General features: G+C 44.8%; 1 protein-coding gene across 8 annotated transcripts in view; it reads left to right on the forward strand.

The window, feature by feature from the left end:
* The window catches only part of LOC129712570 (WD repeat-containing protein 72-like), a 140,476-nt gene that overhangs the window by 55,834 nt on the left and 70,057 nt on the right, over nucleotides 1-14,585 (forward strand). For all 8 annotated transcript variants that reach the window (XM_055661079.1, XM_055661080.1, XM_055661081.1 and 5 more), the window contains exon 14: nucleotides 13,210-13,409. In XM_055661079.1, the coding sequence (XP_055517054.1) occupies nucleotides 13,210-13,409 (200 nt within the window). The remainder of the gene's footprint in view (nucleotides 1-13,209; nucleotides 13,410-14,585) is intronic.

Below are 14,585 nucleotides of genomic sequence, written 5' to 3' on the forward strand. Positions count from 1 at the left end.
TGACTTGTATCTCTAAATTAAACTAAACTAAAACCGATGTTTGGAAATGGAAGAGATTACATCGTACACATATGACTGATCGGGAATAAATTGTAAGGCAATGATCATTACATTTGCCAATTACCAGTGAGGGTTCCAAAGAGTACAATGATAATCAGGATGTTTATTTCTCTCAACGAGGAATACTGAAGTTCTGGACTGGTTTAATTCTCTGTTGCAATGGGAATAATTGATTGTTCGAACCTGAAAGGAAAATGGGTGCAGCAAAGTGTAAACTCCACAGTGTGATAAGCAAAGAACTGCTGTATCATCGAACATAGATAGACACAAAAAGCTGCAGTAACTCAGCAGGACAGGCAGCATCCCTGGAGAGAAGGAATGGGTGACGTTTTGGGTCAAGACCCTTCCAGACTAGTTAGGAAAAAGGGAAACGAGAGATATAGACGATGACGTAGAGAGATAAAGAACAATGAATGAATTTTTTTTTTAAATAAAGTGACAATGACAAAGGAAACAGGCCATTGTTAGCTGTTTGCTGGGTGAAAACAAGAAGCTGGTGGGGGTGGGATGGATTGAGAGGGAATGCCAGTGTGACTTGAAGTTAGAGAAATCAAAAATCATACCACTGGGCTGTAAGCTGCCCAAGCGAAATATGAGATCCTGTTCTGGAACATAGAAGAATACAGATAGACACTCCGCAGGTCATGCAGCAACTCAAGTCAGGTGATAATCTCTGGATTCCACAGAGCCATTGCCTGTCCTGCTGAGTGACTCCAGCATTTTGTGTCTATCTTCGGTGTAAACCAACATCTGCAGTTTCTTCCTTCGCAGAGAACAGTATAGCACAGCAACTGGCCCTTCGGCCCACAATGTCTCTACTGTACCATCACTTATCTGCCTGCTCATACTGCATATCCCTCCGTTCCCTGTGTGCCCATGTGCCTGTCCAAATGCATCTTAAATGCCACTAACACGTATGGCATGGAAAAATTTTGGAGGAGTGGCATTATTTGCTCAGAGACTGAACTTTACACACCTGAGACTAGTTGGCTTCTGGGAGCTCTCTTATCAATGGGCCAGCTGAATTAAATCATAATTTGGGGTTTAAGTACTTAAGACAGGCAATTATAGGGTAATGCATTGCTGGAGCTGCTAGTTTGCAAAAATAAAAGGTAAGTAGAGGTATTGTTAAGCCCCCTGTCCCACTTAGGAGACCTAAACAGCAACCTCTGGTGACCTTGCCTGCCACCCAAAAAAAAAAAATCAAGGTTGAGGTGACCTGCAACCTCCTACCACCTCCCACGCATATGTTGAAAACCTTCTTCGACTCTGAAGAAAACCGGCTTGCGACTAAAAAATGATCGATTTTTAAAACGGCAACCTATTTTTAGTCGAGGCCGGTTTTAACCATGATGAAAAAATAGCAGCAACCTAGATGAAGCCTCGACCATGCAGAAACCACTTTCGACCATTAGGGAGAGTGACCAAAACCTCCAGGGACCTCATGGAAACCTTGGGTGGCGGGCAAGGGCACCAGAGGTGGCTGTTTAGGTCTCCTAAGTGGGACAGGGGCTTTAGTCTGCTAAAAAAAACAACGCTATCTTGGTGAGAGGGGAGAGGGGAGAGTTATAAGGGCATAAGTGATGGGGTTAGAATTAGGCCATTTGGCCCATCAAGTCTACTCCACCATTCAATCATGGCTGATCTATCACTCCCTCCTAACCCCAATTTCCTGCCTTCCCATAAACTGTGACACCCATACTAATCAAGAATTTATCTATCTCTGCCTTAAAAATATCTAGAGAGGAAGGAGAGAGGATGTCAGTGGATAGTACAGAGAACATTTAGGTGGATGTTGCCAGGACACAAGAGGGGAGAGGTTGGACAGGTGAGGACTTTAATGCTTGGAGTGCAAGGAGGCGGCTGGGTGTATAACATAATGAGGGAAAAGATTGGGTGAATGCATATGGTCTTTTGTCCCAGGGTAGGGGAATCGAGAACTGGAGGGTAAAGGTTTAAGGTGAGGGAGGAAAGATTTAATAAGAACCTGAGGGGTTACCTTTTTACACAAATGGTGGTGGGTGTATGGAACGAGCTGCCGGAGTAGGTAATTGAGGCAGGTACTATTGCTAAGTTTAGGAAGCATTTGGCCAGGTACATGGATAGGACAGGATTGGAGGAATATAGGCCAAACGCAGGCTTTTGAGATGCAGTGTGGAAACGGATAACTTTGACCCACAGAGTCTGTGTCGACCAGCACACTAGTACTACATAATTTACAATTATGCAGAAGTCAATTAACCCACAAACCTGTATGTCTTTGGAGTATGGGAGGAAACTGGAGCACCTGGAGAAAACCCACAGGGTCACAGGGAGAATGTACAAACTCTGTGCAGACAGCACCTCTAGTCAGGATCGAACACAAGTCTCTGGCGCGGTAAGGCAGAAACTTTACTGTTGCGCCACTATGCCGCTCCTGAAGTTAACGTAATCAAAGAGTTGTCCCACCCCAATCATTCCTCCCTCCTCCTCTTCCCCCTCCCATCAGACAGGTGCTTGCAAACATGTACCACCAAGATTTGGAAACAAATCTTCCCCTCTGTTGTTAGGCTTCTGAACGGTCCTTCCATAAGCTAGGGTACTCAGCTTATTACTCAGTACTTGAGTCCGAAGAAGGTGTCTCGACCCGAAACATCACCCATTCCTTCTCTCCAGAAATGCTGCCTTTCCCCAATGAGTTACGCCAGCATTTTGTGTCTAGATAGGACTAGGGTACAGTCTGATTCACCACTGCCCCAGAGTGGACATTGGACTTTGTCTGTGGAACTGTGAGCCGCAACAATAAAACTGCTCTTCAAGATCATTTATTGTGAAGAATTTAAAATGTTAAGGTTTGATAAGATAGAACAGCAATGCAAGGTTTTCTATTGATATCATTTGGTGTGTATGTAACCTAGCAATTTAAACATATAGTGTAAGAACGCACAAATCCATTTTCTTGCTAGATTTGGAGGGGATTAAAAGGAGCTGGTGACTGATACATCAGTGGGTTCTTAGCAACCACTTTTTACTCGTGGAGTTCACGTTACAGTGGTGCAGCTGGTAGTGCTGCTGCCTCCCAGCGCCCGTGTGTGTAATGCCCCTGTCCCACTTAGGAAACCTGAACGGAAACCTCTGGAGACTTTGCGCCCCACCCAAGGTTTCCGTGCGGTTCCCGGAGGTTTTTGTCAGTCTCCCTACCTGCTTCCACTACCTGCAACCTCCAGCAACCTCCGGGAACCGCACGGAAACTTTGGGTGGGGCGCAAAGTCTCCTGAGGTTTCCGTTCAGGTTTCCTAAGTGGGACAGGGGTATTAGGATCGTGTTAATGTGCGGGGACCCGCTAGTCGGCGAGATCACGTTGGGCCAAAGGGCCTGTTTCCACGCTGTACATCTAAACTAAACTAAACTAAACCTTCAAAATGGATGGTGTTTCAACACAGGGGTCCTAGTACTGAAGGATTAACATTTCCAAGTAGTGTGTTCAGTTCCTATCCTGAAAGCATTGCGAACTGTTTATCAAGATCGAGTGCAGAGAGTCATTTGTGCAAATTCTCCTTGATGATTTTCTACCCCCATCCAATTAAGAGCTGTGACATCTTGTAATGTAACCAGTTACATTAGTCAATACTCGTCTTGATTTATTGCCTTGCCCTGTGTACGCTGAGCAGAGAAATCTACTTCTAGCGATTTTAACATGGATATTATCTGTTGTGCATTTATGTTCCTCAAACTGGTGCATGTCATATTAGTTGTTTAACATTTAATTAATTTCATAGTGGAATAGTATTTTATGTGGCCTTCAGGAATAGTTTTAATTAAAAATCTAAGGGTATGTCAGAGGTGATCATAATACAAATGATGGATATTCCACCACTGATGCCGACCAGATAGCTCGTGAGCGACACAGTCCGGAGTGAGTAATGACTGTCTCGGAGTGGATGTGTGTAAGGAGCAGGGACACTGTGGCATTGTGTGTCTGCAAAACTCAAAAGTCAGGCAAACACGAAAAAAAATACAATAAATTGATTGAATATTTCTTCACTTCCAGAAAATTAGTTGTTGCTTTGTAACGACAACCCTGAGGGGCATCAGTTTTTCCAGAATTCCTTGTCAAGAAAAAACGTGGCCCAGAGTGGCCCAGAGTGGCCCAGAGTGGCCCAGAGTGGCCCAGAGTGGCCCAGAGTGGCCCAGTGTGGCCCAGTGTGGCCCAGAGTGGCCCAGAGTGGCCCAGAGTGGCCCAGAGTGGCCCAGTGTGGCCCAGTGTGGCCCAGTGTGGCCCAGAGTGGCCCAGAGTGGCCCAGTGTGGTCCAGTGTGGCCCAGTGTGGCCCAGAGTGGCCCAGAGGGCAGAGCTACTGCCTCACAATGCCAGAGACACGGGTTCTGCCCTCATAGTTCCCAAGTGATAGGAGCTGAATTTTAGGCCATTCGGCCCATCAGGTCTACCCCACCATTCAATCATGGCTGATCTATCTCTCCCTCCTAACCCCATTCTCCTGCCCTCCCCCCACAACCACTGACACCTCTGTACTAATCAAGAATCAATCTACCTCTGCCTTTAATAGCCATTGACTTGGCCTCCCCAGCCTCCTGTAGCTATGAATTCCACAGATTCACCACCCTCTGGCTGAAGAAATTCCTCCTCATCTCCTTCCTAGGGCAGCGGCCGAGACCCGGGTTCGATCCATGGGTGCTGTCTGTACGGAGTTTGCGCGTTCTCCCCGTGACCTGCGTGGGTTTTCTCCGAGATCTTCGCTTTCCTCCCGCACTCCAAAGACGCGCAGGTTTGTAGGTTAATTTGGCTTGGTAAATGTAAAAATTGTCCCTAGAGGGTGTAGGATAGCGTTAAAAAATCGTTGAGTGATGCTCTACCAAGAGCTTTTCAGCGTACGACAGCCACATCCAGAAACGACTAAACAGACGTGTGATTAAGGCAAAAACAAGATACTGCAGGAGCTGTTTCACACAAAAGGACACAAAGTGCTGGAGTAACTCACTGGGGCCAGGCAGCATCTCTGGAGAACTTGGAGAGCAATATGTGAGATAGGAGGTTTCGCTTGGGTAGCTTATAACCCAGTGGAATGGCACCTAATGTTTTGCTTGAGCAGTTTACAACCCAACCGCATGAACATTGAATTCTCCAATGTTATGTCACTTCTACTTGCACTTCCCTTCCATCTCCCGACCACTGTTCCCCCTTCCTCCACCCTAGTCATTTTACCAGATCCACAGTTCTCCACGTTGCTTGCCTCCTGAGATCACACCCCTACCCCGGCCAACAATGGAGCTACCAGGTACCGCCCTGCCTGCGGTCATTTGTGGGCGGCCCAGATTGCCAAAGTCTTCTCTCGCCTCCAGCTCTTTAGCTGTGCCACCCCCTAATTTCGGTCTCAAGAAGGGTCCCCATCCAAGACGTCCTTTTGTGCGATTGAGTTGCAGTGTCAGCAGTATTGACATGGGTTGGAAGGCCTGAATTATATCAACTCAGTTTTCATTGTCGCCCAATAATGATATTCAGCACACATTCCCTGAAGCTTGTCCCACTTCTGATTTTTTTTTTCTGGGGAGTGCTGAAGGGATTAAGGAACGGTGTTAATATTACGTACAGTATGCTAGTTTAAACAAAAGAGCTTTTAAAGTTTGGCTGGCAGCCAGATTTCAGAGAACTTACACTGGTTGTAAACTGCAGTGGTATCAGAATACCTCACAGAGGGTCTTTACACCTCGTCTGTTTTATTGTGCTCTGAGTTCATGTTGCCAACTTGATTTGCTAACTCAGAATACTGAAGTCAGATAGTTTTACCCTGTATCACACTCAATATTACTTTAAATATCACACTATATCCACATGTTCAACTCTAGGCTGCACGGTGTCACAGCGGTAATGTTGCTGCCTTACATCGCCAGAGACGCAGGTTCAATCCTGACTACGGGTGCTGTCTGTACGGAGTCTGTGCGTTCTCCTGCGAGGGTTTGCCTTGGGTGCTCCGGTTTCCTCCCACACTCCAAAGTCGTACAGGGTTTGTAGCTTATTTTGGCTACGTTAAAAAAAAAAATTGTAAATTGTCCCCAAGTATGTGTAGGATAATGCTAATGCACGGGGATCGCTGGTCGGTGCGGACTCGATGGGCCGAAGGGCCTGTCTCTGCACTGTATCTCTAAACTAAGCTAAACTCTAACCTGCAGAATTCAAAGTGAACCTCTGACTTAAGAGATACTTTACTTTTCAATGGTTGAATGGTACGTTAATATCACCTGTACCGAGGTACAGTGAAATTAATTTAGATATAATTGATAATGCGAATGCACGGAGGCTGTTCCCCAGGGTAGGGGAATCAAGAACCATAGCTTTAAGGTGAGAGGAGAAAGATTTAATAGGAACCTGAAGGGCAGCATTTTTCACACATAGCGTGGTGGGTATGCCAGGGGCAGTAGAGGAGGCAGATATTATAACACCATTTAAAAGTCAATTAGATAGATACATGTTTAGAAACATTTATAGGCACAAAAAGCTGGAGTAACTCAGCGGGTCCGGCAGCATCTCTAGAGAGAAGGAATAGGTGACGTTTCGGGTCGAGACCCTTCAGACCGAGGGTCCTCAGTACAGAGGACAAAGAAGGGTACAGCACAGGAACAGTGTGTGTAGGGAGGAGCCACAGATGCTGGTTTCAAAGGAAGACAGACACAAAAAGCTGGAGTAACTCAGCGGGACAGGCAGCATCTCTGGAGAGGAGGAATGCATGACGTTTCGGGTCATGACCCTTCTTCTTAGACATGTAAGTGGATAGGATAGGTTTAGACGGTTATGGGCCAAATGCAGGCAAATGGGACGTGTAGCTGGGAAATGATGGCTCGTGTGGACAATGTGGGCCGAAGGTCCTGTTTCCATGCTGTTTGACCCTTTAAGTCTATGGGCCAAACATGAGTAAATGGGTCTAGCTTACTTGGGGGCATCTTGGCCAGTATGGATGAGTTGGGCTGAAGGGCCTGCTCATCCTGTATGACTCTGTCTGCAGTGTAGTGTTACAAGTCCCATACTGCCTAAGATTGGCTTGATGAAGGGACTGGTGAGAGTAAAGAGTCCACATGCACCTGAATCTTCTTTCATCAATAGCCCCTTAATAAATGTGCTGCATTTGCAATGACAGCATGCAACACATGTGGGGGAAAACAAAATTACAGACTACAATCTAACCCCTTGCAATCCTGAGAAAGGGTTATAAAAAATGCAAAAGACAGAGAGATGTCTTTGACCACATGTGCAAGTGGTGAACTTTGCTTCTGAAATTCGTTTACATTGACATCGGAGGTGCCGAAATTTGGAACCAGAGCACAACACTTAGCATGATTCTCCTCTGCTTTTAGTGCATGCATCCAAGGACAATTTAGTAACCCCTGGAATGTGCACTGTTTCAGAGATCAAGCATGTTAAGGGTTTAAAGATTTTCTTTAAAGCTCACCCATTGTCATCCATGACTTATTTGCTATACACCATCATAATTCCTTCATTTTCACCCCTTTGTCCTTGCAAATATTAGTGATTTACTGTTGCTATCATTGTCTCTGCCTCTATTTTTCTCCAGGTCACTGGTCAGAATTAGATTTGAGTGGGCAAATGTGGCCCAGCTGATAAATCCTGTGCTTGCCTTTCATTTGCTGGAGGCTATAGTGTGGCTCGGGTCAAGGTCACAGTGGTCACTGATTTCTCTAAATACGTTCGGTAGCCTCGGGTTTTCTGAATGCAAAGATTGGGTGTGTATTTAATAACCCATCTCCTGAAAGTATGTTTAATCCAGAATCAAGAGGGTGTAAACTGAAATATTCTGGGCCTTCAAAATTGTGTGTGTGTGTGTAGGTATATGTATATGTGTGTGTGTGTGTGTTTATGTGTGTATATGAATATATGTGTGTGTGTATATGTGTGTGTATATGTGTGTGTGTAGGTACATGTATGTGTGTGTGTGTGTGTGTGTATGTGTGTTTATATGTGTGTGTGTGTGTATGTGTGTATATGAATATATGTGTGTGTATATGTTTAAGTGTGCATATGTGTGTAGGTACATGTATGTGTGTGTTTATGTGTGTGTGTTTGTGTGTGTGTGTGTGTGTGTGTGTGTGTTTATGTGTGTATATGTATATGAATATATGTGTGTGTATATGTTTAAGTGTGCATATATATGTGTGTGTGTGTGTGTGTGTGTGTAGGTATATGTATGTGTGTGTTTATGATGTGTGTGTATATGTGTGTGTGTGTATATGAACATATATGTGTGTTTATGTATGTGTGTGTGTGTGTTCATGTATGTGTGTTTATGTGTGCATGTGTGTGTGCGTGTACATGTATGTATGTGTGTGTGTGTTGTATATATGTGTGTGTGAAACATAGTGCAATTGTACATAAAAAAATCACGCAATGATTCCTCTTGCATTTATATGTCTGCTTTCGTGTGTTGAGTTCATATTTTCTGGATAACTAACTCTATTATCTTAGGTTCCTGCAAGCTGGCGTAGATTTTATACGTTTGCAGGAGTAAGGTGCAGTAACTGTGAAATGGCTTTGTTAGAAAGGGCAGAATGGGTCGATGTGCTCTGAGTTCCTGCTGCCCAGACGATGAACTTCATCAGTAACTGTTGATAAATGACGCCTGTTCAATTGGACTGAGTGACCAGGAGCCATGATCGACTACTGCCTATTGAAAACTGCCGTCTTCTCCCTGCATTTAAAAAAAAAATTCTGAAAGATTCTTCTACCGATAGGATTGATTGTGAGACCTTGGATCATTGTGTCCCTTATTGAAAGCAACATGCTTAAAGTTGTGCCCTGCATTTTAAAATAGATACCAGATACTTTCTTACAGAGGGTACGATGATTATGATACAAGTGTATGATTCTATGGATTTCGAGAGAAAAATGTGGGAATGTAAACTCGGTTGTAGAAACGCTATTGTTATAAAAAAGTAAATTTTGTTTCTGCTCCAAAGTCTGTGGGGTTTTTTTTTTTACAAAAGCATAAAATACAAGCTATTAATGTACGAGACACTTATGGGTACTTAATATTGTGTCGCTGTGTGTAAGGACTACATAGTTAACCTTATCTGTTCAATATTGTTAAAAGCTGTTAACGTCCTTTCCACATGTGTATAGATCTCCTTTGTTTTAAATTGGAGCACTCCAGCTTTTAAAAAATATATAGATGTAAATCACTTCTCAAACGAGTAAGGTGGAATAGATCGCAGAGCTGAGTATTTAAAGTGTGTAGGAAGGAACTGCAGATGCTGGTTTAAAAATACACCGAATATAAACACAAAATGCTGGAGTAACTCAGCGGGATAGGCAGCATCACTGGACAAAAGGAATAGGTGCTGTTTCTGGTCGAGACCCTTCTTCAGACTGGATTTCTCGATTTTACTGCGTTGCATTCATTTGCTCCACTGGCACAGTTGCTAGCGAGGCTTTCCTTGATGAAGGGTTAATTTAAAGGGTTAATTTAATTCTGAGATGTGCACAAATTTTCCATGAGTGCATTGCAAAAGAACAAAAGAATGCTGGCCAGCGCAGGTCGTGTGTGATGGTGCTCTGTTATAGTGTCAGCTAATCATATCCTTCCAACCACTTATTCCCGATTAATTTAAATGGCACAAACAATATTGATGAAGGGTGTTTGATCAGAAATGCTAAATCTTTCCAGAGATGTGGCCTGGACTGGTGAATGTTTGCAGCATTTTCTGATTTTGTATTATTAGTGAGTGCAGTGGTGATGTGTTGAGTTGTGGCTTGTGTTCGTTTGATTGAAAAATACAGCATGGAAACAGGCCCTTTGGCCCACCGTGTCCATGCCGACCACCAATCACCCATTCAATAGACAATAGACAATAGGTGCAGGAGTAGGCCATTCGGCCCTTCGAGCCAGCACCGCCATTCAATGTGATCATGGCTGATCATCCCCAATCAGTGCCCCGTTCCTGCCTTCTCCTCATATCCCCTGACTCCGCTATCTTTAAGATCCCTATCCAGCTCTCTCTTGAAAGTATCCAGAGAACCGTCCTCCACCGCCCTCTGAGGCAGAGAATTCCACAGACTCACAACTCTCTGTGTGAAAAAGTGTTTCCTCGTCTCCGTTCTAAATGGCTTACTCCCTATTCTTAAACTGTGGCCCCTGGTCCTGGACTCCCCCAACATCGGGAACATGTTTCCTGCCTCTAGCTTGTCCAAACCCTTAACAATCTTATATGTTTCAATAAGAATCCCTCTCATCCTTCTAAACTCCAGAGTGTACAAGAATAGACACTAGTTCTATGTTATCCCACTTTCTCATCCACTTCCTACACACTAAGGGCAATTTACTGACACCAATTAACCTTTAACAAATGTTTTCACCCAGAGAGTTGTGTATCTGTGGAATTCTCTGCCACAGAAGGCAGTGGAGGCCAATTCACTGGATGTATTCAAGCCAGAGTTGGATATGGCTCTTAGGGCTAATGGAATCAAGGGATATAGGGAGAAAGCAGGATCGCGGTACTGATCCTGGATGATCTGCCATGATCATATTGAATGGCGGTGCTGGCCCAAAGGGCCAAATGGCCTACTCCTACTCTCTGCTTCTATGTTTCTATGTTAGCCTACAAACTGCACGTTTTTGGGATGTGGGTGGAAACCGGAGCACCCTGAGAAAACGCATGTAATCAAAGGGAGAACATGCTAACTACACACAGACAGCACCTAAGGTCAGGATCAAACCCAAGTCTCTGGTGCCGTGAGGAATCAGCTCTTCCAGTTGTTCCACTGTGCTGCTCTAAGCCTTCAGAGACAGCACAAAGATCATGGAGATGTGAAAATGTAAATGGCCTGTTTCCATGTTCTATAACTCTGTCTGTGTGGAGTTTGCACGTTCTCACCGTGACGGCATGGATTACCTCCCACATCCCAAAAATGGGCCCACTGTAAATTGCCCCTGGTGCATTGGGTGTGGATGAGAAAGTGGGCCAACATAGAACTGGTGTGGACGGGTGATCGATGGTCGGTGCGGGCTCGGTGGGCCGAAGGACTTGTTTCCACGCTGCATCATACAGTCGTCAGTCTTTTAAGCCACCTGGGAGAGTGGATTTCATGCCTCACATAACGCCCTCTGACTGACACTGTCTGGGCCACTATTAAGTAAGAACTGATTATTTTTGCGATATTATTTTGTTTGTTTCGATGAGTTAAAATTGAAAATGTCAGCAAAAAAAAAAACTCCCCTGAAAATGGACCCCTTCAGTAATTGTAGCTGGTTGTTGATTTGATGCTCAAGGCTGTAAATGAATAAAAACTGTCAAAGCTGCCCCGCCATTTCAGCCACTTGCCAATTTGTATGACTTTCAAAGGTGTATTATACACACACTGAGGCCCACTTCTTCACTTGCAGGGAATAACTTGTACGGTTGGTTGTTGAAATTTGATTGTGACATTGTTCAATAATTTATTGGTGATGGAGAGGAATAAACAGAGTTTGTAAAGCACCCGGCAGCCCATCATTTTAACTCATGTTTCCGATCCCACTCTGACCTAGCTGTCTTGGGCCTCCTCCATTGCCAATGAGGCCACATACAAAATGGAGGAACACCACCTCGTATCTGTGAGATTTCAAACAGACCCCGTACGTTCACAAGTTCTAGGAGCAGAATTAGGCCATTCAGCCCATCAAGTCTACTCTGCCAATCAATCATGGCTGATCCATCTTTCCCTCTCAACCCCATTCTCCTGCCTCTCCACATAACCTCTGACACCCATACTAAACGTGATCTGTCAATCTCCGCCTTCATTGACTTGGCCTCCACAGCCTTCTGTGGCAATGAATTCCACAGATTCACCACCCTCTGCCTAAAGAAACTCCTCCTCTTCTCCTTTCTAAAGGTACATCATTTTATTCTGAGGCTATGGTCTCTGGTCCTAGACTCTCCGACATTCCACATTCACTCTGTCCAGGCCAATCTCTCTTTGGTAAGTTTCAATTAGGTCCTCCTCCCCCCACCCACTCATGTTCATAAATTCCAGCGAGTACAGGCCTAGTGCCATCAAACGCTCATCGTATATTAACCCAGTCATCCCCTGGATCATTCTTGCTAAATATCCACGTTGTTTATATTTTTGCAACTCTCAAGCATGCTCGTGTGTGAAAATTCATATTGGGGAAATGCTGAAGGTATACAATACGTGTGGCACAGCGGTAGAGTTGCTGCCTCACAGCGCCAGAGACCCAGGTTCGATCCTGACTACGGATGCTGTCTGTACGGAGTTTGCACGTTCTCCCCGTGACCTACATGGGTTTTCCCCGGGTGCTCCGGTTTCCTCCCACACTCCAAAGACGTACAGGTTTGTAGGTTAATTGGCTCTGGTAAACTTGTAAATTGTCCCGTGTGTGTGAGTAGCATTGTGTTAATGTGCGGGGCTTGCTTGTCGGCGGGGACTAAGTGGGCCAAATGGCCTGTTTCCACGCTGGATTTCTAAACTAAGCTACAATAATTTCACCAGTAACTGATAGAAGAACAGGCTATGTCATAATTTGACCATCTTCATTGTCTTCATGATTAAATGTTTTGTGATTCAGTGGAGGGGGGGAAAAAAATGAAGTCTTATCCAGTGATTAAATTAGAGAAATCGGTTGAAAATCAAAATAAAATATATTCACCACAAGTTGACTGGAAGATTTTACATTAAAATGGCATTAAACTAAAGGGGGAAGAAAACTTGTGAAAGTGATAGATATCATTAATAATAATTCCTTCTACTTAAACATATCTCATCTGGTTCTCGATTCACTTACTCTGGGCAAGAGACCTGATCTATTCCTCTCATGATTTCATACACCTCTATATAATCACCCCTCATCCTCCTGCGCTCTAAAGAATAATCCAAGGTTATGCAGGAAAGACCAGTCATGGTCTTATTAAATGGCAGCCTTGCCACAACGAACCACTGGATCTCCCGGTTGCTAACCATTTTAACTCCTCTTCCCATTCGCACGCTGACCTTTCTGTCCTGGCCTCCTCCACTGCCAGAGTGAGGCCGCAAGCAAAGTGGAGGAACAACACCTCGTATTCCACTTGGGTAACTTACAGCCCAACGGTATGACCATTGAATCCTCCCAATTTTAGTTCTCCTTCTTAAGTTCTGACGTTCTCTTTGACAGGAACACTTGATCGACACGAGACTGGTGAGGTGGCAAAGGCAATCATCGGATCTTGTGATGACTCCTTGTCTATATTCATGAATACAATCGATTCGATATCCATGGGAGGGAGATCTCCTGACCCAGTGCAAAGGAAGAGCTGCAAGCAATGTGCATCCTTCAAATTCAGCACATCTCCTGCGGCTTTCCACACCACAGAGGTAACTTGCCTTCTTCTCTTTCCATAACCAACAGTTCCATGGTTCACTGTGTAGAGAGGAACTGGAGATGCTGGTTTTCACGAAAGATAGACTCCAAATACTGGAGTAACTCAGCGGGTCCGGCAGCATCTCTAGAGAGAAGGAATAGGTGACGTTTCGGGTCGAGACCCTTCAGACCGAGGGTCCTCACTCAGTACAGAGGACAAAGAAGGGTACAGCACAGGAACAGTGTGTGTAGGGACGAGCCACAGATGCTGGTTTCAAAGGAAGACAGACACAAAAAGCTGGAGTAACTCAGTGGGTCAGGCAGCATCTCTGGAGAAAAGGAATAGGTGACGTTTCGGGTCATTCGAGTCGGAAGAAAGGCCTCGACTCAAAACGTCACCTATTCCTTCTCTCCAGAGATGTTGCTTGACTCATTGAGTAGCTCCAGATTTTTGTGTCTATCTTCAACACAGGAACAGGTTCTCGGCCAACAATGACCATACCGAACATGATCTCTTCTGCCTGCACATCATCCATATCCATTCATTCCCTGTGTATCCACATTCATAAATTCTAGGAACAGAATTAGGCCATTCGGCCCATCAGGTCTACTCTGCTATTCAATCATGGCTATCTTTCCCTCTCAACCCCATTCCCCTGCCTTCTCCCCATAACCCCTGCCACCCATACTGCCCAGAATCTCTTGGATAGCCCTATTGCATCTGCCACCACCATCGCAGTGCGTTCCAGTCACCCATCACTCTTGGTGTTTAAAAAAAACCCGCCCCGCACATCTCCTTTGAACTGTGCCCTTCGCCTTAAAGCTGTACCCTCTAGCTTTGACATTTCAACCCTGAGAGAAAGGATGCGGTGTTTTGGAATAAAAGAACACAAGAGAAAGGGAGTGGATCGTACGACTTCTCGAGGGTGCTCTGTTATGCAGCGAGATCAAAGATGAACTTGCTCAGAAGATCTATTGATCTCAACGCCAAATATACTGGCCGATCGTGCATCTACAGCACAGTGTACACCTTCAGGGATTCACCCCTCCAAGAGAGAAAACCGTTTCCCTCTCATCTGTCCTAAATGGCCAAGCACTTTTCCCGAGACCACGATCTTCAGTTATAAACCGTCCACCTAACAGAAGTAGGCTCTCAGCATTAACTTCATCAAGCCCTTAAGTAATTTTAT

Source organism: Leucoraja erinacea, chromosome 33, assembly GCF_028641065.1.
Source record: "Leucoraja erinacea ecotype New England chromosome 33, Leri_hhj_1, whole genome shotgun sequence".
NCBI classification, from domain to species: domain Eukaryota; kingdom Metazoa; phylum Chordata; class Chondrichthyes; order Rajiformes; family Rajidae; genus Leucoraja; species Leucoraja erinaceus.